The 24,767-nt window shown below is 47.9% G+C and overlaps 8 protein-coding genes across 8 annotated transcripts; 3 read left to right on the top strand and 5 right to left on the bottom strand.

Moving 5' to 3' along the window:
• Nucleotides 1–16: 16 nt before the first annotated feature.
• BHQ10_006054 (uncharacterized protein) lies at nucleotides 17–2,701 on the bottom strand (the record flags this gene model as incomplete). Its single annotated transcript, XM_040878598.1, has 7 exons — nucleotides 17–313; nucleotides 369–547; nucleotides 598–690; nucleotides 762–849; nucleotides 2,279–2,322; nucleotides 2,395–2,485; nucleotides 2,561–2,701. 7 exons carry the CDS (start codon nucleotides 2,699–2,701, stop codon nucleotides 17–19), a joined length of 933 nt encoding a protein of 310 aa, XP_040734558.1.
• A 501-nt stretch (nucleotides 2,702–3,202) lies between these two features.
• Nucleotides 3,203–6,489, top strand: BHQ10_006053 (uncharacterized protein; the record flags this gene model as incomplete). The annotated part of the gene is made up of 7 exons (XM_040878597.1): nucleotides 3,203–3,331; nucleotides 3,392–3,484; nucleotides 3,537–3,809; nucleotides 3,925–4,015; nucleotides 4,063–5,346; nucleotides 5,393–6,349; nucleotides 6,401–6,489. 7 exons carry the CDS (start codon nucleotides 3,203–3,205, stop codon nucleotides 6,487–6,489), a joined length of 2,916 nt encoding a protein of 971 aa, XP_040734557.1.
• Nucleotides 6,490–9,064: 2,575 nt separating this feature from the next.
• Nucleotides 9,065–11,882, top strand: BHQ10_006052 (uncharacterized protein; the record flags this gene model as incomplete). Its single annotated transcript, XM_040878596.1, has 3 exons — nucleotides 9,065–9,224; nucleotides 9,274–10,282; nucleotides 10,337–11,882. The coding sequence occupies 3 exons, from the start codon at nucleotides 9,065–9,067 to the stop codon at nucleotides 11,880–11,882; spliced, it is 2,715 nt and encodes a 904-aa protein (XP_040734556.1).
• Nucleotides 11,883–12,495: 613 nt separating this feature from the next.
• BHQ10_006051 (uncharacterized protein) lies at nucleotides 12,496–13,132 on the top strand (the record flags this gene model as incomplete). The annotated part of the gene is made up of 4 exons (XM_040878595.1): nucleotides 12,496–12,667; nucleotides 12,741–12,881; nucleotides 12,951–13,043; nucleotides 13,104–13,132. 4 exons carry the CDS (start codon nucleotides 12,496–12,498, stop codon nucleotides 13,130–13,132), a joined length of 435 nt encoding a protein of 144 aa, XP_040734555.1.
• A 261-nt stretch (nucleotides 13,133–13,393) lies between these two features.
• On the bottom strand, nucleotides 13,394–14,200 carry BHQ10_006050 (uncharacterized protein; the record flags this gene model as incomplete). The annotated part of the gene is made up of 1 exon (XM_040878594.1): nucleotides 13,394–14,200. The coding sequence occupies one exon, from the start codon at nucleotides 14,198–14,200 to the stop codon at nucleotides 13,394–13,396; it is 807 nt and encodes a 268-aa protein (XP_040734554.1).
• Nucleotides 14,201–14,467: 267 nt separating this feature from the next.
• On the bottom strand, nucleotides 14,468–16,668 carry BHQ10_006049 (uncharacterized protein; the record flags this gene model as incomplete). The annotated part of the gene is made up of 2 exons (XM_040878592.1): nucleotides 14,468–15,304; nucleotides 15,352–16,668. The coding sequence occupies 2 exons, from the start codon at nucleotides 16,666–16,668 to the stop codon at nucleotides 14,468–14,470; spliced, it is 2,154 nt and encodes a 717-aa protein (XP_040734553.1).
• Nucleotides 16,669–17,300: 632 nt separating this feature from the next.
• BHQ10_006048 (uncharacterized protein) lies at nucleotides 17,301–18,727 on the bottom strand (the record flags this gene model as incomplete). The annotated part of the gene is made up of 2 exons (XM_040878591.1): nucleotides 17,301–18,436; nucleotides 18,487–18,727. The coding sequence occupies 2 exons, from the start codon at nucleotides 18,725–18,727 to the stop codon at nucleotides 17,301–17,303; spliced, it is 1,377 nt and encodes a 458-aa protein (XP_040734552.1).
• A 1,688-nt stretch (nucleotides 18,728–20,415) lies between these two features.
• On the bottom strand, nucleotides 20,416–24,186 carry BHQ10_006047 (uncharacterized protein; the record flags this gene model as incomplete). The annotated part of the gene is made up of 6 exons (XM_040878590.1): nucleotides 20,416–20,705; nucleotides 20,759–21,415; nucleotides 21,497–21,608; nucleotides 21,665–22,141; nucleotides 22,982–24,098; nucleotides 24,146–24,186. 6 exons carry the CDS (start codon nucleotides 24,184–24,186, stop codon nucleotides 20,416–20,418), a joined length of 2,694 nt encoding a protein of 897 aa, XP_040734551.1.
• Between the last annotated feature and the right edge of the window lie 581 nt (nucleotides 24,187–24,767).

Raw genomic sequence — 24,767 nt, 5'->3', positions numbered from 1 at the left:
CAACATGAACCAACTATCAAGAGCACCACAGCACCAATCCACCAACAGAGGTCGAAATGACACCGAACCACCACCAGCGTTCAATGATGACAGGTTCAATGCTTCTTATCATGGAAGATATTTGATTCTCTGTTCCATCAATCGCCACAGCCCTCTTCGCCTTTCCTGCTGCCTTGCTGGGATTCAGAGTCGTGGTGGGCAACATGGAAGGAGGTCGGTAAAGGATATATAGAGGTTGCATGGGGGATCCGTCGAACTGGGCCAGATCAAGTCTCAGTATACCATGGTATTTATCCATGTATATACGGTAGCTCTGTCAGAAGTCAGCAAGCTGCAACTGAAAACGATTTGTTCCTAGTTGTTCTCACCTCGAAGAGCACACTCTGATTGTAGTGCGTGTATGTTGAGTGATGTCCAGCACAAGGATCGGACATCAATTGACGTCCATCAGAGTGAATCGGTGTCAACACCAGCGAGCCGTTCGTTTGAAGCGAGTAGGTGCCGTGCTGCCACTGCATTATCCCCTTGGGGCAGTCGGGTTGCGTTGCTGTATTCCTCTCAGGATGGTGTCTTGGAAAAGGCGAGGAACAAACTCACGGTTGGGAATAGCCCGATAATATGCTTCTTCATAGTAGCCATCGTCCGTAAAGGAATATGATATTCCTGTCAAGGGAGGTTCTAGAAATGCGTCTGCAACGGGGTCATAGAAGCCCTAACTGTTGATGAGTGAGAAGCGGCAGAAGTTAGAGACATGAACGTACCGGGCCGGTAACAACTTGACGCGACTTTGACGACCATGTGCCCGTTAATTTCGTATCTACCAAGGCTTGTGCTGTCCAGACCAAGGAACTAAATAGTAGTATTAGTGACCTGAAGTGAGTAGTGACTGCCATCGTGACTGTTGTGATGTGTCTCCCAGCAGTAGCGAGCAACTGAGGATGTACAACTGACCATCGACGCGTGTTTTACGAGATACGAATGTGGGCCAGAGCCTTTTCTTTTTTTGTCCTTGAATTTATCTGCATTTTCAATGTTATGGTTGTTGCTCATTGAGGAATCTCCAAATTCCAAGCTCTCCGCGGAATGGAATCCAGTCTATGCCCATTTAGTCCGTCCCGCACTTGCCATGACGTTGTGAGCCTTCTTTTGTACATTCTTCTTTGCCCTCCCTTGTTTTGCTACTTGTTCTATGATTTGTTGAAATTACTAGATGGAAGGAAAAAGCCATGGCCGGTGTTCAAGTAGCCAAGAAGGAATTGAGGCGGAAAATCCATAATCTGCTGAAAGATGTCCCGCGGGACTCGGTGATTGCTCAATGTTCGGATACCTTTGGGTCATCGACTACAGAAAAAATTATCATACCTTTATTTAGCTAATCTCACTAACAATATCCATTATCTTAGCTACGGTCGTCGCCAACAAACTTTTCACATTGCCCGAATACACCAATGCACGCCGAATCAGCATATTCCTCTCCATGCCCACAGGCGAAATATCAACCACAGGAATAGTCCAAGATGCCCTATCCAAGGGTAAAGAAGTCTTCATTCCCTACACCCACAAACTCGAAACAACCGGAATCCCCAGTCAACCCAAAGTCTCTGTAATGGATATGCTTCGTCTCGAGTCAATGGAAGAATTCGAGTCCCTCGTCCCCGATAAATGGGGGATACCGTCACTCGACAAGCAGTCCGTCCCTGAACGACAGAATTGTCTAGGTGGTACGGGTGTATTGGAAGAAAGACCGCGAGGAAATCCAACTGATCTAGGATTGGATCTGATTGTTATGCCGGGAATGGCATTCGACACTGATTTGCGGAGACTAGGTCATGGGAAAGGGTATTATGATTATTTTTTAAATAATTACAATAAGGAAATTGCAGGCTCGCCGCGGGCAAGCCAGAGACCGTTCCTTGGTAAATTGAAGAGATCCCCCCTTCCGTTTCTGTTAGGCCCAGATGCTGATTGGAATCCGCAGTTGCTATTGCGCTCAAGGAACAGATAGTAATCCCCCCCGATGAGATACCGGTTGCCAGCCATGACCAGCCCGTAGACGCAATCATCGTCGGTGACGGAAGACTGATATCCGCAAAAAGTTCATAAACCGGGAAATAACATCTCTCCACAGTTTCCTTTTTCATGCCGCCTTCAAAGTGTAGTATTTTTTGGTGTCCTTATCTAAGAAAACAAAAAGAACCCTTAAACGCCGAACAAACAGAATCGACTCGCCTCATTCGCCCATTTATTTGCGTAGTAACGTATGAGATTATCATTGAACCGCTTGAATGAGAGAAACGTTATCGCCTTTGAGAAGGATTTGACCTGTGAATTGGCAACGTCAGCAATCACCCTCACTGCGCAACCATAATTGTGGCAAGAGTGAGAAAGAAATACCTAGATTCCGTCTCTTCTCCTCCTCACTCTTCGTTGCCAAACGGACCTCGACAGCATCATCCACCACAAGGTTCATAAACTCGTCGAATCCCTAAATCAGTCATGCATACAGATCAGCTACTGTCTGAAGCTACACAATCAACCAAGCGAATCAAGCAAGACGTACGCGAATCTTCCCTTCTATACGGAAGGAGAGCTGCTCATATAACCAGATCGACACCGTGGAGCGTTGTTGCAATAGCTTGAAAATAAAGTGGATTGGCGCAAGGAGCGTCTTTCGTCCGCCTGGGTTTCCGCGACCGGTCATGATGATTCCTAGACGTGTAATCTGGGGGCGTAAGTTTTGAGGTCAGGAACGTAACGGTGCGGTGAGGAAGACGGAGGTGTGTTGTCGTGTGCTTAGAGGATTTGATTTGAGGTGGAGTTTGCGGCAGAAGTTGACGAGCTTATTCTGTCGAGGTGCCTCGAGCAGAACTAAACCTTTCTCGAAGGCGGTGAGAAAGTTGACATTAGGGTTAGGGTCAGTATTATTGCTGCGGCTAATTTTTTTAGCTTGTTTGGATTCCGTCACCTCCCCATCCCACCTTCCTCTTGAACCCCAACAGACAACCTCCCAGGCGCGCTGCCTCTTTATTCCAGTCCTGTTGTTTCAATAATTTCTTTCGCCTTATTTGTTTCTCACCAATCCTTTCAACTTTCTCGAATTCATGACGCAAAGTAACAACAAAGCTGTGTGAACTCTCGCCTGTCAACGGCCACCATCTACTCCTCAGCTTTACCCATATCTACCCCTCCTAAAACACCGACCATGACAAGCAAATCCAACGATGGGCAGCCATTCGCTGCTGTCCTGGCAGCAGTTGCGACAATGCAGGGTAACGTGTCGCGCTCTGAAAAGGCCCAAGCACATGAATATCTGGAGAAATTCCAAAAATCAGTACGGACGGGCTGTCAATAGATGAGGCTCTTTTCTCCATGCTAATCATGCTCTCTACAGGTCGAGGCATGGACAGCCACGCATGCTATGCTCCAGACTCCCGAAATCCCCATAGAGGCGAAACTTTTTGCCGCGACAACGTTGAAAGGAAAAGTACGAGCGAGCAGAACATGCGAACGATAAGACAGTAACTAATAATGATCAGATTACCTACGACCTCGACCAATTGCCTCCCGATGCCGTACCGTCTTTGCGGGACTCCATGTTGAATCAGCTTGCCGCGTTTGCTTCCGGACCGCGACCGATACAAACACAACTCTGCGTGGGCTTGGTGAATCTCGCCATTCAGATGACTTCATGGAAGGACGTCCTAGCAACGGTGGGCTCGGCGTTGGGAAGCAATGCTGGAGACTGTGTACTGGAATTCTTGAAGATCCTCCCAGAGGAAGTGACCGAAGGTCGCAAAATCAACCTGAGTGTACGTTCGATCGATCATATCATCCACCTACTATACAACTTGCGTCTGCACGAGCATCAGCACCGCGTATGATTTTCGCCCAGGATTAAGTATCTAATTCGTCAACGATCAATAGGAAGATGAGCTTGCAGCTAGAACCAAGGAGCTCTTGGACGATAATGCGGACCAAGTTATGCACCTTTTGACACAGTATTCACAATCGTCAGGTATGTTTTTCTCATGTTTGTGTTTGTATTTGCTAATTATTATTCAGCTACCGCTGCGACAAATCCTCGATTAATCGACTGTATAACATCTTGGCTACGTGAGATTCCCGCCACTCAAATAGTCGAGTCGCCGTTGCTCGACGTTATATTAAAGGCGCTTGACAACGACGCATCCTTCGACGCCGCTGTGGACTGTATTTGTTCGATTTACAGAGATACCCGAGAGGTGGACGATTCACTGTCCGCTATACAGAGACTTTATCCCCGAATAGTGGCACTTCGCCCGAAGCTCAGAGAACTTGCAGAAGCCGAAGATGTGGAGGCATTCAAAGGTTTGACCAGGTTGTTTGCTGAGGCTGGAGAGGCTTGGGKGGKTTTGGTGGCAAGGATGCCGAGAGAATTCCGCGGTCTCGTCGAATCCGTACTCGAGTGCTGTGTTCTCGACAAAGAGCGGGAGGCGGTTTCTTTCACCTTTAATTTCTGGTACGAGTTGAAGCAGTACCTAGTACTGGACCGTTATGCCGAAGCGAAGGCCGCTTATGCCGATATTTTCTCCCGTCTAGTAGACATCATGATCAAGCATTTGGAATTTCCGACCCCTGAAGAAGGCGATTCTGCAGATCTTTTCGATGGTGACCGTGCACAAGAGGAGCGATTCCGTGCTTTCCGTCATTCAATGGGAGATGTTCTTAAGGACTGCTGCGCCGTTATTGGGGTCACCGAATGTTTGATGAAGGCATATCAACAGATTCAACAATGGGTATCAAAATATGCCTCTCAGGCAACAAATGCAAATGTGCCTCACTGGCAGGAGCTTGAGGCACCACTTTTCAGTATGAGAGCTATGGGGCGAATGGTCGATTCGGAAGAGAGCACAGTGCTGCCGCAAGTTATCCCATTGATTGTTCAGATTCCAGATCACGAAAAAGTGCGCTTCTCTGCAATTATGGCGCTCGGTCGGTATACAGAATGGACAGCCAACCATCCCGAAACGCTAGAAGCACAGCTTAATTATGTGATTTCGGGATTTCAGCACACATCGCAAGAGGTCATTGGAGCGGCAGCTCTTGCCTTTAAATATCTCGGCAGCGACTGCAACAAACTTCTCGGAGGACATATACCACAGCTACACTCGTTCTACGAGTCGGTACTGGACAAGCTCAAACCACCGAGCCAGGAAGAAATAACTGAAGGTGTTGCTGCAGTCGTCGCAGTGCAGCCCCTTGATAAGATTTATGAATCGATGAAGCTGTTCTGTGATCCGATTATGGCGAGAATCATGACTTTGGCAAACAATGCACAAGACGAGCAAGGACAGAGAGCAGTTGCAGGTAAGTTAAACGTAATGATATGAGTGAATTGAGGCTAATGTATCAGATCACTTGCAACTTATTACCATCTTCATCCAGCTCGTCACGCCATATGTTGGGCCACATGGAGAGAATCCGGCAGTGAAATACTGCGGCGAGATTATGCCAATTCTCAATACGCTTGTAATGAACTTTACCAATTCTACGCCGATATTGGAACGAGTTTGCCGTTGCTGGAGATACATGATCATTTCTTACCGAACTGCCATGATTCCTTTGTTGCCAAGTCTGGCACAGAGCTTGGCAGCAGGGTTTGAAGGGTCTCGAGAAGGTTGTTTCTTGTGGGCTACGGATGCAGTCGTTAGAGAGTTTTCTGAAGGCGCTGAACTGGTTGATGCAGCTACGAGTCAGGCTGTGTATCAATTCTTCGAGCAACAAAGTCTTACTTTCTTGCGAATTCTGAACGAGTTGCCTCCTGAGCAATTACCAGATGTGATCGAAGACTTTTTCCGTCTTGCCAGTGATGCAATCCGCTTCTACCCCAAAGAATGCGTTACTTCCTCGCTGGTGGTATCTATCTTCTCCGCGGGCCTCAGCGCTCTCACATTACAGCAAGTCGACCCGCTTATTGCAACACTGCATTACTATCGGGATTTGTTGAGCTTTGGCTTTGAGACGCCGTCCATTTCCAACTTTAGCGACCCGGATGGACAACCATACACAAACCCACCCGAAGTACGGAATGCAGTGAAAGAGCTGGTCGGCAACCAAGGTCAACTTCTGGTTGAGCGGGTTTTGACGGGAATGATGTTCAGTTTTCCAGAAGATTGCTTCCCCGATGCTTCTGGAATACTCATGACACAGTTCGAGCTGCTGCCACAACAGACTGGACTGTGGGTTCAATCGACGATAGAACGACTTCCAGCCGGCACGATGAAGCCAGGCGAGGCTGAGAGGCTGTTGACGAGTATATTCGAAAAGATTCAATTATCAGAGGGTCGCAAGATACGTGTGCTTCTACAAGGTTCGCTCTTTTTCCGTTCTCCTGCAAGTTCATTATTGACTCATGTAACAGACTTCACGAATTCTTACCGACGACGGAACGTTGCACCACGAGACGGTCTTGGACGGTTAGAAGCGACGCGTTTCCGTTTCAGCGGATAATTAAGAATCACAAGCAGATACCCTGAATGAAAGAATTATTCTCGTTCATCTTACGAATTCGTCCATCTGCATGGCTATGGCCAGCGTATAGAAGGAATGAACAGATAATTGGGCCAGGTCATTGATCATTGCTTCATCTTGGTCTATGTAGCATATTCCACGTATACAATCAAGAGGAAGAGAGGAGAGGAGAGGCAGAGAAGAGAGGTCCTCACGCTACGTACTGTCCCTTCGCGTAGGCTGTATTTTAAAAGCTTACCGCGCCAACCGCAAAACAGATATCAGGATATATTTCCGTCCCATGATCCATAGATGACACTTACACAGGTCTTGAGAGGGACTTCTGTGCATGAATCAATACATGTATACTCAAAACATCCATCTACTTCCAAAAAGTCGTACATGGAAAATAAAAATGCGCTGGTCCGGTCATCGGCGCCCAACGACACCAGCCGAACCGGTAACGCGGTAAGCAGGTAGGCTTAGGGCTTTTCGCCGGAGAAGAGGGGCACCGACATTCCAAACCCTCAGATAGAAAATCATAACTGGATCTCAGAGATGTGTAGACGCATAGATAAAGACTAGCTACGGGAGATAAGAAATATTATTCAATTTTTTAAAGTAAACTTCTCACCAGACTAGGGTACATACGTAGATGGCATATGCAACTGTTTAAAATGACTAAAGTGCACTTCTGCAGCATCTGCGCGGAGCTATTTTCAGGGATATTTACCCTATCACCGTCTAGATTGAGTAGATTTCTCTAGCTTTAATGTAATATGAATTGAGTAGCCTGTAGGGTAGAGGCATGCATCCGGCCACTTTAAGCGCGTGCTTAGCGTTGTCATTTCTTTTTCTCCTCTTCGCTGCCACGTCTAGCAGACGACGTCGTACGTTGGAGGTCCTCTGTCTAGATGCTAAAGGCTAGGTGCATATGCACGCTTATATTAATAAGTCCGTACTGGCGGATCTGGCGATCGCCGACTTCCCTCTATCCAATTCCAAGCCCTAGAAAAAATGTACTGTGTAGGGGAGATGGCGGGGCTAGTCAGGTATTGGGCAGGACTCATTCATTGCGAAAGTCGGAGATGTGGAAATCGATTTTCTGATTCCTTTTTTCTAATTTGTTTTCTTTTTTGGATTTTTATTGATTGATTCGAGCTGGGAACAGGGGTTCAATGTTCTGAGGATCTAGGACAGATATTCATGAATGTGGTCGACTTAGGGCTAGGTAGAATTTTGCCTTGAAAGAAACGATGTTCATATCCATCAAGTCTAACGAATATTTTCCACACCTTTTGTGAAAACTGCACTCCTTCAATATTGGAAACTTGAAACTGAATGCCAGATATTTAGGTAGGTACTACATATTTCCGCGCTCATTCTAATTCCAGGTCCAAGGAACCAACATCAGCCTGAAACGGAGAAACGACTCTGCCCTAGACATTCAAGATCGACAACACTGTCATAGTCCAACAAGGCTATATCTATCTAGTCCCTAGCTACATCCATGAGCTAGGCAAATCGCAGATATATACGTAATTGTGTGGCTAGGCGCGGGTAAATTCATTGAGTCCTAGTTTCTTTTGCTGCGTATGTAGTATGTACTGCAATCTTAAGTCTGCTATTTCAAAGTCTTTCCGGGGAGGAGTGAAGCCTCACCGGAGAACATTGAAGCATTTTCTTAATCTGTCATTTGATAAGTCACTGGTCAGTGTACTAGCCCGGCTGATCATTTGAGAGATTTTGTGTCTCTGTTTGGCATCCGCGGATTGCGATATAAAATATTTAACCACTCAACAGTGAATGCTCTGTCAACTGGCATATGTATTCCCTAGGTGCATTTATAGGCAGATGTATCCAGCCTACATATAGCTCAAGGCACTCAATAAATTCACAAGATCGGTTGATACAATTCAAGAATTTGGTCGGTATGAACGAGTGCAGGCGCATCGAGCGGCAGTTGGAAATTCGGTATTTCTATACACTAGCAGTAACATCAGGTACATATTCATCTTCCAATAGATGCTCGACGTGATTGCGTGATTACTTTTGATCATGTTGCTCTCGAGTTCAGCCTCTATTTTCGGCCTCAAATACCGTGTTCTTCGCTGACTGAGAAAGATCGAACGTATTCTTCTTGACGAAGGAAGAATCGTGAAAGATTTCCCCGCGAACAGGGTCTCACGTAACAATACAGTACTACAGGCGTAACTTACAATCGACACGTGCTTTTAGCAGCAATCAGCACGGTAATACCAATACTAGCCAGCTAACTGTCCCAACTGTCTGTACTTCCCCACACAAAACCCATGCATTTCTCCATCTCCCCATCTGATCAACCTCCATGCTCCATTCACTTGCCATCCCTCATCATCGCTTGCATACACAATGACCGCTACCTCGCTTGATAGTCTCTGATGTATGCGTCTTCCAGATTTGACTCCGTTTGTCTCTGGGCCAGGACAGGAGGCGTTGGATAACGTTCCCGGCCATCCGGCGCTCGAACCTCGAACGTCCTCACATCACACCGCATTCCGATCATTTCAACACGAAGAAAAAGATGACAGCAACAATGGCCGACACATCGCGAGACCACACAAAACACATATCCGAACCAAAAAAGCGAAAGAGGAATCGCAAGGCGCAACCAGATAAGAAATTCGAATGCCAGCACGAGGGCTGTGGCAAGAGCTATTCCCGAGCTGAGCACTTGCATCGCCATCAATTGAACCGTAAGGTTGCTGCAGCTGGTCTAGAGATAACGCTAACTAATTGTTTTAGATACACCCAAACAGATTTATCGCTGCGACTTCCCCGACTGCTATCGCTCTTTTGTCCGACAAGATCTATGTATTCGGCACAGAGAGCGACATACAACCCATGGCTCGCAATTGCAGAAACGCGACAGTTTCACCCAGGCTGCTGGTCGCCCGAATATTTCCTCTTCGCCGCAGTCGTTGCATGCGCAGGACGACCCGTCTGCCATCCTGTCTCCAACGTCGCAGACATCCAAGCCTATCGCTCCCTATGACGTGAATGGAAAAGACTCGTACATGTCTTCTAGATATGGTGGAGCTTCTAGCAAACAAACCATGTACGGATCAGGCACACCGTTCGGCTCTAACTTTCAGGGCAACTCGTTTGGTGCGAACACGTTGCGGGATAATGCAACGAACTCAACATATATCGGAGATGGTCTCGGCAGCCCAACTGCATACATGTCGCAACAAGGACTGAGTATGCCGGAACTTGGCTATACCAGCTCAGAACTTCCTCAAGCACAATACGGAACGACCGGAATGACACTCAATTCAGTCAACGGCATGGTCACAGAAGGCGAAGGAGAGATGGGCTTCGATTCGTCGTATCCGTATCCGGTGTTTGGTGGTGAGTCGTCATACAATAGATCACCGTTTGCTATGGCAGATGACTTTGCGGCATGGTTGTTCAACGAACCGACCGGCACTTCGCCTGTGAATTACTCGAATATGATGACAGGGTATACCGATGCGCCGCAGACGAATCCGATATCCTTTCTCCCGAGCGACCCGTCTTCCTACAATGGATTTAACAACCTTGTTTCGCAACACCCAATGAGCGTTACGAATATTGTCGACTCGACACCACCCGAAGCCATGATGTCGGAAGAAAAGCGACAAGATATACTACATCTAATAAGCACCCGATTCAACGAAACGGCGCATTCGGCGGTGAACACGCGGAAAGACTCGCTCATGGAAGGAAACGTCGATGCGGATGGTCACATTCTTAGTCTGCGAATGATGCAAACGTACGTCGGCTCGTATTGGCTCCATTTTCATGCGCAACTCCCAATCTTACACAGACCTACCTTCGTCGCAGACCGGACCCCGTCGCTACTGCTGCTGTCTCTCATGGCAATTGGAGCGGCGACTCTCGAGCGGATGCACGGCCAGACTGTTATCGACGGAGCGGCCGAACTGGCCAATTTTTTGGCATGGCATATCAGGTGGGAGATTTTCATGGATGTCGACTGTCGGCCGCCAGCGAAGCTATGGGTTTTCCAGACACTGCTGCTGTTGGAAATATACGAGAAGGGCTACTCGACCCGAGCACTGCATGAGCGGGCTCATATCCATCACGATACTACGCTGACCTTGATGCGTCGGGGTAGTTCGTTTTTAGGAAGGTCTGCTTACGACACGCCGGCTAGTTTTAGAGACAGGTCGGCGACTGGGACTACGGATGGTGACCGAGAGGATCCGTGGTCGTACTGGATTCGGACGGAAGCTACACGACGAGTCGCTTTTGGTGCGTTTGTCATGGATTCGATCCATTCGACGATGTTTGGCCATTCGGTCAAGATGGTAGCTCATGAACTGCGGCTGCCGCTTCCTTGCGACGAGGCTCTGTGGTCGGCTGGGAGTGCTGCAGAGGTGTCACGTATGCAGACTGTGCTGCAGTCCAATGGAGTCAAGCCGACCATGTTTTTGGACGGTTTAAAGAAGACTTTGACTGGACAAAAAGTCCGTACCAACGCATTTGGTCGGATGATTCTGATGGCAGGGCTGCTCAGTGTTAGCTGGCACATGAACCAGCGTGATCTGCAAGTCAGTTCGCTAGGAGTTACGCAAGTACTCGGAGGACGTGATAAATGGCGGTCGTCGTTACTACGGGCGTTTGACAACTGGAAACGCGATTACGACGATGCGCTTGCAGAATCAGGCCACCGGCCGTATTCGAAGAATAGTCCTAGTTTCTACCAACAGCATCTGTTACCTTTCCAAGTTGACGAAGATGATACATATGAATCGCGGACGGTCTTGCATCATCTAGCGCATATGGCTGCACACGTTGATGTTGTAGACTGTCAAGTTTTTGCAGGCGCGGGTCGATTACTAAGTCGTTCCATCACGCCCAAGGATTATAGTACAGCCCGCGAGAAAATGACCGAACGATGGGCTACCAAAGCTTCTGCCCGAGATGCCACTTTTTACGCGCTGAAGTTTTTGTGTCATGTGCTACTCCAGCCTACAGGTCCTACTCTGAACAAAGGAGATAAAAGACCCGGCTATTCTGCACTGGAAGACTACCTGCTCCATCGGTCCTGGGTCGTCTACTTTTCGACGCTCGTCGTCTGGTCCTACGGCTACGCCTTGGAAGGGCCTATTCCTTCACCGCCAGAATTGAGTAGCGAAGCCGCACAGTTACAGGACATGCAGCGATTCCTGCAAACGGTTGGCGCGGTTCGAGAACCTAATGATCTGGAGCATGTAACCGGTAGGAATCAGTGTCTTGGGCTGTTGTTGCATTTGCGGACGAGTTTTCTGAATACGCGGTGGGAGTTGCTTCACGAGGCGGCGTTGCTGCTGGACAGTTGCGTGCAGAAGCTGAAGACGCCGATGCGATGACCCGTCGTACGAAGTGTTCGACTGGAAGTAATTGATTCTGTATATACCCATGAATAATGATGTAACTATTTAAACGAGTATTCCAAGAAATAAGTGTAACCACAGTACGTATTAGTAGAAGGATCTATTTATGTACGAGGGGGGGGCATCCACCGGTTACCACAACAACGGACGCTCGACCACGCCTTATCCACCGATCCACCCCCCTGCTTGACTCTTCACACTCTGTTCTCTCTGTTCTACACTCTCTTGTCTAACTCGAATATTTCGAACTTCATCTGGAATTCCTTCGAACACGGAACTATTCAGTTATCGGATTCCTGTCTATACACAATCTCTGTACTCGACCATACCACAATTTACGCGCTACTTGACTCGACTGTGAAACAATAAAACATCAAAATGGTACGTTCGTCATCTGTTTATCATCAATTGTTGTCTCTGTGTATATTGTGCAAGTCGCGAATGTTTGGGTGTTGTCTCGGCGCATGATTAATCCGTTTCCTCCCACCTCTCCTTCGTTCCAGTATTCTCACTGTAAACAACGCCACTACCATTTCTCACTCAATCTTCCGTTTTCCTGCAATCAAAACCAGCTTAATAAAACGTCGAAATGTCTAACTCCGATCAGGCCTCCACAAACTACAAAGAAGCCTTCTCCCTCTTCGACAAGCGCGGCAACGGCCGCGTCGCCCTCGACTCTCTCGGCGACCTCCTGCGCGCCTGCGGCCAAAACCCTACGCTCGCCGAGATTCGTGATTTGGAGGCTTCCATCGGCGGTGATTGTACGTTATGAACCCCCAAAAAACAAACAAAACCAAGCAAAAGAGAATTCGTGCTAATTAGAGACGGTGGCAGTCGACTTCGACTCCTTCCAAAAAGTCCTCAACCGCCCCGGCGGATTCCGCGACCCCGGCGAGCCGGAGGAATACTGTCGCGGATTCCAGGTGTTTGATAAGGATTTGACTGGGTTTATTGGTGTTGGACAGTTGCGATACAGTGCGTCCTATAACCCCCCCATTCACACTCTGTAAGAAAGACGCGGGCTAATCAAAGGGTTTTGAGCAGTCCTCACAAACCTAGGCGAGAAAATGACAGACGACGAAGTAGATGAATTGCTCAAGGTTGTCGACACGAGTTCAGGCGAGATTAATTATACCGGTTTGTCTCACTTTCATTTTACTATTTGTCGCGGGCTGCAGCTAATTGATGTATTGGTAGACCTCGTCCGGACCATCCTCGCAAATTGATCGCTTCCTATATATACCCTTCCTTCTTCGCTTCGACCAACTTGATTAAACCATTTTCTTACGAAAGAATGAGACGCTGGTTCTGTTTATATTCTTTTTATTATCTGTGCAGGTGAACTGGTACGGCGTCTGGCCGTTATTGTCTGCTTTGCTGCGAGAGTGTCTTGTATTTTATGTTACGTATGGTGCATATGGAATCATGATCATCAAAACCATCCTCGGTCCAGTAGTCCACGAGTAATTTCAAGTTTGGAGAGGAGGCTATTTAATCCATGCCATCCACTCTGCCTCCATCCCCCTCAATACCGCATTCCGCTCAATCATCGCATTTGGTCCACCTCCTTCTGTGTCTGTTCCAACATCCAAATCTTCAGTCCCCACTATCGAGCCTGGAAGTAGATAAATCGCTCCGTCCTGCTTTGCTTGTCTGAATCTGATTGCATCACCATCCTCCCCTTCTTCTTCTTCATCCTCTTCGTCGACGTCAAGGTCTTGATCGGTAGTAGAACCACCTGCAGAGTTAAAGAGTCTATACCCAACAACGACCCTGCACCGCCCACACCTCAGCAACAAGCGCTTCTCAAACCCATCTTCGCGCCGGATTATGACTGGCGTCGGATCTGGCAGGAGTGTCGACAGCGGGATTGTGTAGTGCGCTTGTTCTGTCCTTTTTCTTTCGTCTGTGGTGGTGGGAGGTACCACCGCCTCTCCTCCACTAGTTGCTGTTTTTGTGTCTGTCTGTGTAATCGTATCGCGCTCCTCACTCTGATTCTCCTCATACGACGCCTCCCGCCTCGAATCCCCCCTCAAATTTCTATCCGATTTCCTAGAGGAGGGAGGTAACTCAAGTATAAGCGCTCCATCTAACCCCCCCGCCGCCCCCTCCCCAATATCCGCTCCTCCCTCTATCATAGAGGCCATTCGCCGTCTAGGCAGCGGTGTAGTCGAGGATAAAAGCTCGCGCGTCGATGCAAGCAATAAATGGGAGCAGAAGCGGCAGTGGTATGTCTTTATCGGGAGTCTCTGTTTCGCATTCGCACCTGCATCTGCGAAGGGTTCGGTATCCATCTTGTCGGGATTGTTGTTTTATTGCGCGGGAGCTGGGTATCAGTAGTAGTTTCGTAGTGAATTATTGAGTATCGTGCTTATTTGTATTAGGTTGAGGTAGACGTGGAACTATTTTTGATTGAAGATGAAAGTTAAAGGTTGAAATGGATTTATGAAGCTAGTTAACTTTCTCTACCTTGAGTGGGTCCGGCGTCATGTATAACTCCGCCACATAGCCCATACTTCGTATAAGCTGCTCTTAACATGCTCATGCTATGCATATGCAAATCAAGACAACCCCAAATCCTTATAAAATGCCTCCGTCTTCGGCTCTCTCCCCAAAAACTCCGTCAACGACTTCATCTCATCCTGACTACCACCCTTCTCCAACACCGTCTTTCTATATCGTCTACCCTGCACCGGGTCCATCGGATTCTCCTTGAAGATCGTATAGAACATGTCCGTCGAATAAACTTGCGAACTCAAATAACCATAATAACCAGCGTCGTAGCCGCCCATCAAATGGCCAAAGGTTGCCTGGCCGTTACCCCATTCATCTCCCTGGCCGAGAGCTTCGGGACCTTCGATTTGAGAGATTTCTTTGCGGAGGGTGTTGTATGTTACTGTCGGGTTTAGGGATATGATTGCGTCGTGGGAAGCGGGTTCGTGCATGGTCATGTCGAAGATGCCAAAGTGGAGTTGTCGTAGATTGAACAATGCGTCGTTGACGTGTTTGGTGCGAATCAGGGATTCAATCACATCATCCGGGATGCGTTCGGGGGCGGGTGTGTCAGGTGTAGCGGATGATTCGGACCATGCTTTGCGGTAGTCCTCCGATAGAGTAGAGTAGTGTCGACTCAGGGACTTGAGTTGAGATGGTGTCCAGCACCAGTTTTCGAGCATTTGGCTGGGCGCTTCAACAAAGTCGCGCACGGTGTTGGTGCCGTGGAAGCGGGAGTAGATTGTCTTTGCGACTAGGTCGTGAATGCCGTGGCCCAGTTCGTGGAAGAGGGTGACGACTTCGTCATGTTTCAAGAGACTGGGTTTTTTCTCGGTTGGTTTAGAGAAGTTGCATACCAATGCGGTGGCCGGATAGCGTTTGTTGCCGTTGGAGTCAATGAAGCCCTGCAAAAGTCAGTATGTAACTATATCTGCAGTGACAAAAAACGTACTGGCTGCAGGTTAAAGTTGGCAGCATGGCCATATTTTCCCTCACGGGGATGCAAATCAAGATACAGATACCCCACGAAACCACTACCCTGAGCCTCGTCATCCCAAACACTAAACAATTGCACATCCTCATGCCAGACAATATCCTCGCCCTTTCCAGACGTAGCAATACTAGCCCTATCCTCACCCTTGACTTCAACAAACACCAGCCCAAAGAGCTCCTCGAAAATCTCCAACATACCGCGAATCGTCGTCTGCAGAGGGAAGAACTCCGCAATCTTCTGGTGATCCAGCTGATACTCTTTCTCCAGCATCAAACGGTCATAGAACCTATGATCCCAGAGGAAGTAATGACCATCAAACTTTTCTCCACGAGACTCCACATCCGCCTTTTTGAGTTCCTTCAACTTTTCAATCTCTTTCAACCCACCAGCCGTCAACCTCGACCTCAAATCACCCAAAAAGGTGTCCACAGTCTGCGGCGTCTTGGCCATCTTATCCTCAATCCTGAAAGCAGCATGATTGGGGTATCCCAACAACCTCGCGGCCTCATCACGTAGAACCATCGCTTCCTTGAACAATGGCACATTCGAATTGCACTTATTCTCGTTCCCAATTGACACACGTTTCCTCGTCTCTGCATTCTTCGCATATTTCAGCGTCGGGAAGAGATCGGGATACTTGAATGATAGCCGCAGCTTTCCCTCATTCTCATCTTTACCCTTTTCGAGTCCCGACAGCACATCCTCGGGCACACCGTCGAGCTCTGCAGGCGTAAACCAGATACCGCCATTTTCTTCATTAAGCGTCTTTTGAAACTCGATGCTCAACTGGCTGAGTCTCTTTTTGATCTCCTTGAACCGGTCTCTCTTCGGACCAGCAGGTAATCCCAGTCCATTGCGGATGTAATCCTTGTGCTCCTTCTCCAGTAATCTTCTCGATTCGGGGTCCAATTCCTCATTCTTTTTAAGCGCAGCATCCACCAACTTGAACAAATCCTCACGCATAGCAGTCTCAATACCAAAATCGTCCAGCAATTTCTCCGCCTCGCTCGATGCATCGCGTAGCTTCTGGTCGGTAGATACAGCCTGGTAGAATCCGATAATGTGTGCCTCTAGCGTCATCGCATTCTCGTCATGCGCAAGCGGGAGCAAAGCATTGCTGAACGTGGCATCCTCCGGTTTCACGCCGTTGGCAACTTCATCTTGAACCTTGCGGGATCGCGCAATCAAACGTTTCGTGTCCTCGATAATCGACGTCGGTGTCGCGACAAACGAAGGGGGTGCCTGAGGCGGTTTCTTGAGTAGTTCAGGCGCCATGTTGGATGTCGTGATACTTCTAATAAATTGCTGTGATAGATGAAAAGGTCTTGATGGTGATAATGGAGAGTGAAACTGCTTGACTAGTGCACTGAGCCTAGACGAAGAAGCGGGGGAGGGGAAACGGAGCGGAGGAGCCAGGATGAGGGCGAAGCTCAGGACGAGCAGGAAGACGAGAAAAGACGGTCTGAAAAGGTGGCAGCGAAAGTGATTGGATGAGTCCAGTTTGTGCAGTTCTCTAAATGGCGACAATTGATTTGAGTGGTAGGTAGTGATGGCTTGATGATGCGTGCGTTGTCAATCGTTGAGAGCTTCCGGAGCTTACGGTTGCCTGAGGCTTGACTCCGGAGCCAAGACTTCTATAGTTACTGTAAAGCATGCGATTGACTACAAATTACTCTATAAGACGATTACGGATATTACGGATAGAATAGATAGAATATATTGTTTGATACTGGTCATCTGTATTTGAAATGACTGACTGTGCATTTGCATGCGGTAAAGATACACCCCAACTCCGAAGAAATGAACCGTCTAAACACCAGGAGTCCCAGAAAAAAGAAATACGAATAGCTTGCCATGAGAGTTTATTACAAGGCGGTTTGGCGAAAACAAACAAAAATCATAAGTCATCAAGCAGCATCGGCTGTAGCAACCGGCTGCGGAATTTTGGTAACTTGCTCACCAGCACGAACGACGCGCTGGCCGTTGGTGTCGCGAACATAGTCGACATTGGTGTTCTCCTTTTGCGCGCGCTTCCAGATCTCAACCTCGCAACCACCACGGATAACACCGACACGCATGGTAGAAAGCAAGTTGTGGGCAGCGTTGGAGTGGAAGTACACACCACCGTTGAACATGGCAGTGGCGTCCTTGCCGATACCCGAGTTGATCATGGCCCGACCACCCGGATGGTCCTTAATGAAATCGGTCACGTCGTGGATAACACCGGCAATAGCAATCAAGCCACGGCCATTCTTTGCTTGCTCAACATAGTCGTCCCATTCCATAACCGGCAGCTGATCAAGAGGAACACCCCAGTCGAGCTGGGTACGGCGCTTATCGAGCTTCTTCTGGAGTTGCTGAAGACGGCCCTTTTCGATTTCGTTGGCACGGAACTGCTTCAAGTCGTAGGCGAGACCGAGCTGCTTGCAGGTCCAGATGAACCACTTGGTAGGGTCATACTGATGCCATTCGATGGCATTGCGGTAGTCAGACGGGAACTCGTGGTGGAAGTTGTGGTATCCTTCGCCGAGGGTAACGAGAGCAGTAATGACGTGATCGCGGGGAGAGTTGCGGTCATCGAATGGCTGGTCACCGAGCCAGTGGGCCAACGAGTTGACACAGAAAGTAGCCTGCTGGACGAAGAAAATACGCAAAATACCAGCATAGACGAAACCGCCCCACCAGTCACCCCAGCCAAGACCAGCAACCATCATGGGGAAAACGAGACCCATGAAGGCGACGATTTTAATGTAGTGGCGGTGCTGGAATTTAACGACGGCGTCCTCGTTCAAGTCGGTGATATCAGTGCGGCCGATACGCTTGGGGTTCTGCTTCATGACCATCCATCCCAAGTGCGAGTACAAGAGACCCTTGCGGACGGAGTAGGGGTCTTTTTCGGTGTCGGTGTAGCGGTGATGAGCACGGTGGCCACGAGCCCACCAGCGGATGGAGCCCTCGACGGCACCACCGCCAGCGGCGGCGAGGAAGATCTGGAGAGGAAGGGTGGCAGAGTACGAGCAGTGAGCCCAGAGACGGTGGTATCCTGAGTATGTTAGCCTGCCTGTTTTACACCACGTATGTAGCGTGACTTACCAGCTGTGATTCCGAGACCAGTATAAAAGTAGTAGAGAACGGCCCAGACAGCAGTCTTTAATTGCAAAGGAACCCAGAGAGACTGGATGCATCCGTAGAGTGGGATGCCAATGATAAAGTACACGTTCAACCAGTCGACGTGCTTGTACCAGTTCTTGAGGGTCATTTTTGTGTCAGCAATGTGCACCTTTTTGGTGTCAGCAGCAGGCCGAGGCCTGGCATCTGCAGTGGTAGCAGACATGCTGAGTGGTGAGTCTTCAAGTGTCAATCAGTATGTTCCAGTCGGTGTGTGCATACAATAGACAACAAGATAGTGTGAGGTATGAGGTGTATGATTGACAAGAAGAACGACGGCGTGAGGAGAGAGCTTTTTAAAGAGAGTAAGTGGTGGGGAGGCAAAAAAAAAGAGAATGATAGGAAGCTGCAAAGTAAGGTTGGGATGGGTCCACCCGCTCCAGCAATGATCGGGCGACGTTGGGGGAAGGGATTGGCAGTTGGCCTGGCCACCTGCTGTTTGAAGCCGAGGTTTCTGCTGGTACTGTACGGAGTATATGTCTCTATCCGTTTGTGGCTACGGAGTGCTACGGGTGCTTGAGCGTCGAATCTCGTTGACTATTTGTGACTATACTACATAGTAGAGAGACCTAGGATGATGACTGATAGTCTCGATTCAGAAGCGATATGAGCCCATTGCATCTCACTTCGATCTCGAGTGACAGGAGATAACTCGGCCAACACATCCGAGAATTGCTCAGTATACTGAGCAATCATGAGCAACATCAGTGTGTAACTATGTAGAGGTGTTTCGTTGAGCGTGAGAGGCGGTTGGCATGTTGGTGGGTTATCGGTATCGCGAAATCCCAACAATTCCAGACGTCGATTGATCTACAGCTTCTGATTGGATGATATGGAGCTTGGATCCACATGCGGACCAATCAGAAGATCCTATCTGTTGACTAGCCCGGATCGAGTTAGTCTGGCATGTATGTACGGGACCAGACAATCCAATGTCTGTCTCCTGCTGCAAACAGTGCAAACTTTATGATAGTCGACTGTGAATTAATGAGATCGGGTGAATGAATTCATTGCACACGGACGGAAATAGATGTTTTATCTTGTCACAACACTTTTACTAATGTAGCAGGAGAGAAGTGGTGGAATATCAAATGAAGATGATCGGAGGCTCGCTCCAGTGGCGTAGTGGGGCCGCCCCTTCTGCCCCAACGCTTCTTTCTGCTCTATTTTCGGCCTAGCGCCAACACGTGTTTGACTTTCGGCTCCCGCCTGTCCGCCTCACGTGATGACCCCAAATCTACCATGATTGTTGATGCTCATGTCTAGTGGTTGCACATGATTCATGAATGCCGAGGATGTTTGCAACTGCATCTGTGCCAGTGTACGGAGTATCGCGGTGATGTCAGGTATGACTTCACTTTCAATGAAATCAGTCCCGAATGTAAGGCAGATACATTGTACGATGTTCGTCAGACTTTCTTCGTCGGGATTTCTCGTTTGACAGTTGATGTCATGCTCGACAATCAGAAAGACTACACCTGGTGAGACACATGACAGTGGCTAATTGCTTCATGTGCTGGAGTTGAATGTGTATATTTCTGTTGGTCAGACCTTTTGGGTCTGGAACGAACAAATTCTTGGACATACCCTCTGGATTCTGCAGGAAAGATTCAGTAATCTACGCCCTTCCTTGGTGGCCAATGCTGTGCAAAGCATTTTTGACGCGCACTACGATGACGTGAGAAATAAATGATATGCAATGAAGCGAGGCCAAGAGTTAGATAAGTAGGATGTGGTAGATGACACTACCTATATCAGCTGAGATGGAAAACAGAATTGAACATTCAAGCTAGAGTTACTTGCACGTGTATCAGAACTAAAATGTGTCTTCGGAAGGATAGAAGCTCTGACTGATTATCCCTTTATGGTGAATGGGCAACCGCTAATACTCTCCGGCGTAAATCCAGGAGAAGAGAAAGTAACGTTGACTTGCGTAACATGAGATGGCATCGTGAAATCGATATCAATACGAAACGTTCCTACCGTTTTCATCATGTGAAGCAATTGGGGTGTTATTCTCCCAATTGTCAGCCTGGGTTCCGGAAGATCAAAATCTGCGTATTGACTGGGGCAAAATTTCGCAATTACATCTGCAAATGCTTTAATTTCGGGAGACTTGTCAATGAATCGGCAGCGGATAGTTCCTATTTAATATCTTTAGCGTTGTAGTCTTGCTCAAAAAGGAAATAATTTATACCATGGAAATTGTCTGCGCTCTCTTCTGCACCGCTGACCGTAGCCGATGGTTCTAGATAGAATGATGTCACGACGAGACGACGGGCGACTTGATCAATAATTGCTCCTGTGCTAGGCTCGTTGAGAAACTTGTTAACGATCCTCTCGAGATTGCCATTTGTTAAAGCCTCTTTATCATCTAGATCTGGAAGGCGTTCTGGAACCGGAGGGTTTAGACGAATATAACGCCTGGGCTCTATTCTCGACAATACGCCAAAGGTTTCTCTCCAACTTCTTTCAGAGTTAAGAATTTGCTTAAATCGTCGACGTACTACATTGAGCGCTCCAACAAGAGAGCTCGAGCCAAGCAATAGGATATGCTCATCGTCATCTACCGTCGAAAATCCGCAGCCTACTGATAACAAAAGGTCAGGGTGTCTTTCAGGCATATCCGGCCAGATTCGATGGGTCTCCTCCAGTGCAATCTTTGAAGGATTGTTGTGATAGAGGCCTCCATCGTAATAATTGGTGGTAAACAGCCCTGCCTTCCGGAAAGGAGTGAAGTAGGTTGGGGCAGCTGTCGTACACCTTGCCGCCTCCCAAACACGAATTTGTGTCTCTTGTTCGTCGTAAACTTCGAATTGATATGTCAAGCTGTAAAAGTCCGAAAGATGAGTATCTAGATACATTAGCTTCGGTTTTATAGGTCAACACCACGGAGCAGTTCGATGACATAAGAAAAGATGATAGTAAGCCGTACCTTTGTCGTGTGGGCGAACGTAATTTGGTAGTAGAGCAGCGCCATCTCCTTCGCTCACGGTAGCGGTAGCAAAAACCTTTGGAGCTGGTCGCAGGCTTCCACTAGACTCCAACTGGAAATTGTTAGTTTTCTAAAACTAAGATATAACTATTTCCAGAATTGTCTTACCCTGGCTTGCACCAGATAATCATCTGCTGTGTTCCCAAGAGAATCCTTCAGAGCGTCAACAAGGCGGTTGCTAAAATATTGACTTCCATGAAGAAATTTGAGAAACCAATTTCTCACTGAATTGGAAAAGGCTCTGTCACATATTTGCCGAAACATCGATTCGGTAAGGTCAAATCGCCAATCTTTGATTCCGATAGCAAAGGCTACGAGCGCACCAGCACTGGTKCCGCCTATAACGTCGAAGAACCTCTGAATCGGAATGAGACTTCCCATTTTTTTCTCCACTGCTTCTAGGATCTTGAGTTCCATAAGGGCTCGGACGCCACCGCCATCCAAAGCTAGGATTCTACGGCCTGCGAGCTTGGAACGGATATGGATAAAATAAGGGGGCTCGAAGGGACGAGAAGCGTCGTGGAGAAAACAGCTTCGGATACAGACCACGCGGGAATCTGAACCGACGTTCGTGTCTGCAACAAGCTGTATACAATGATCGCAAATAGAGTGACCGCATGGCAAAATTTCGAATGGGAGATTATGCAAACAGAAGCAGCACATCAAAGGGAAATTCAATCGTAAATCAGCGTTTTGTTGAAACAACAAGGATAACTCTCGGACGTGTTGTGCCCAAACAGCGCCGAGACTAGCGGGTGATATACTGGAGGGGGATGCAGAGCTGTTTTCAGACGATGTCCTCATATCAAGCTCAGCCCCCAACATTTCAAGTTGCTCTTCTATAGCTGGGAGCCAAGAGCTCATGAGCTCATCTACCTCTGCCCTCTCGAATCCACCGAATGCAAGTGGGAGTGCTGTAGCTCCTTGGTGAAAGGGTAGAACGTGCCCGCGCCTTGAATTGTGACATCTCCGGCCGAATCTATCAACGAAAGAGCATGGAACTGACCTCTCACAAAATACTTCAAACGCCAAACGAAGTTGTGCTTCATATGAATTCGGGCTTGCTGAAGAACGTAGTCCACCGTTATCTCCAATTCTAAATGAATCCATTCTGTATAAATTCCCTTTGAATATGTCAATGAGTCGAGCGTTAATTCGGTACGATCGAGCCACGTCAAGAGCGATGATTGTGGCTAGAACCGGTACTAAATCTCTCACGTATCTTCCTGTTGCTTCTTGAGGTAGAATACTGGCCCGGAAAGATTTCAGAAGCCGAACAATGTTGTTCGACAAATTGTGTGGTAGAGGGCGTACAGTAAACAAAGTCTCAAGGAAATCAAAAGGCTTATCTAGAAATTTGGTATAGTGATTAAAAGCTAGGTGAAAGAGCTGAACTTGATCTTCCGATGGCAATAACATTCTCACATCGGCTTTGCGCGACTGGGAGCTGCGAGTGGCCTTTTCTACCATCTCGTGCAGCTTTTGAACTTGAGTGAGGAAAAGGGCTTCATTCAGACCACTCTCTGCTTTAGGGATATTGATGAATTCTACCTTTGCATAGAAACAATGCAAAAGTTGTTCGACAGTAGAGATGGAAGCACCGATCCGTTCATATTGTTCAGCGTAAAGCATGGCTGTCTTATTTTCCTTCAGCATGCCAGATTGTTCTTGGATAATTTTGGTGCGGGCAGCGTCGGGGTCCCATACGGATGTGTCCGAGGCTTCATTGAGCACAATAATGAGATGTGGAAGAAAAGGTTGATTGACAGCAGCGCTCTCTGAAACCTTTGCCCATTGGATCACCTGAAGAAGTACGTGCTCCATAGTTTTGGCGGACTGGCCGCTAATAACGTGGACAACAACATCGGAGAAGTTGTACAACAGACGAGGGAAGAGTCTTTCGACCAGCATCTGTCGTCGTATGAATCCTCCACCAGGGACGTCAAGGTCTATTGCCCGCTTCACACTCTTCCTGAGCCATGTGACCGCCGTCTGCGCAATGTGTGTATTTATTGGCGAGGCAGAATCTATAGAAGCGGCCATTCGTTCCATATCGTCACGGATTTTTGAACCTGAAGGCGCCACATCACCACCACCGAAACCTTCACAATCTGCATATAAAAGTGGATGATTCGCATCTGATGGATCCAAGTACGGATCACGATAAAGATGGACATCCCCTGAGGTCGGGTTGGTAGTACTCCGTGTCCCCGAAACGGGAATTTCAATTTGATTGAGATCCAGTGTCGATGCTGAAGAGTTTTGCCAAAGCCGCTTCATCAGAATTTTAATCAGCGTACTCTTACCAGATCCGGTAACTCCGACAAAAGATACAAGTCTCGCATAGCATGGCCCAGCTGTATTGTAGGCCTTTTGGGACTCATAAATCAAGTGCTTGAAACGAGGGAATTCTTCGAAGTCGAGCTTGCCATGGTATGGATCTTGACTGACGGCGAACCAAACAGCTATGGTATCGCGAGCATGTAAGTCTTTGAACGATTCAGGATTGAGATTGGTGCTAAGCTCGTTGGATATGAGGTGACTATAATCCATTATTCAAGAGATTCTCGCACACCAGTTGATATATACTTACTGCTGGCGAAGAGATACTTTGGCGTGCTTTGGGTCATTCCTTCGATGCGTAGCTGGCACGTTCCAGCATGAATCACAGAGAGGAGTTCTGCAGAAGTCGCATCGCCACTGCGCTGGACTCTGAGGTTGGCAATATTCACAAAGCGATAACTCCTCCTCAGTGAATTCAGATACTGGCCTGTTCGTCATCGTGGACATTAGTACTCTTAAAAGTTGGGGGCGTTGCCGGACATTATCTTAATCAGCTTTTAAATGAAATTGGACAAATGTCTCCAGAGAGTTCTCCAATACAGCAAGATTGGGGTCAGCTGACGAGACACAGCCTCTCTCACCGAGTGCGATTGTAACTTGACTGGTCAATACGTAGGAGCGCGAACACGCAAGATAGCCGGCCTTTTTTTGATAGCCTTGTGTTTTTCTTCCTATCATTGGTCAATATATACGACAGCCCATAGAAACATGGGTTCATTCTGGATTTAGATATGCACTACGATATGTATTGTCAATACTCGATACGAGGCTTGCAGAATGAGTATTCGACCACACGTTTGACTTGAATTGGCGCCGATTAGAATCTATCACTGTATAGCATAATCGGTAGGCTGGAGCCAAGCGCGTA

The sequence above is a fragment of the Talaromyces amestolkiae genome (genome assembly GCF_001896365.1).
Source record: "Talaromyces amestolkiae strain CIB chromosome Unknown scaffold11.1, whole genome shotgun sequence".
In the NCBI taxonomy this organism is placed as follows: Eukaryota; Fungi; Ascomycota; class Eurotiomycetes; order Eurotiales; family Trichocomaceae; genus Talaromyces; species Talaromyces amestolkiae.
Note: the sequence above shows the minus strand (reverse complement) of the source record. Positions and strands in the feature narration are given on the sequence as shown.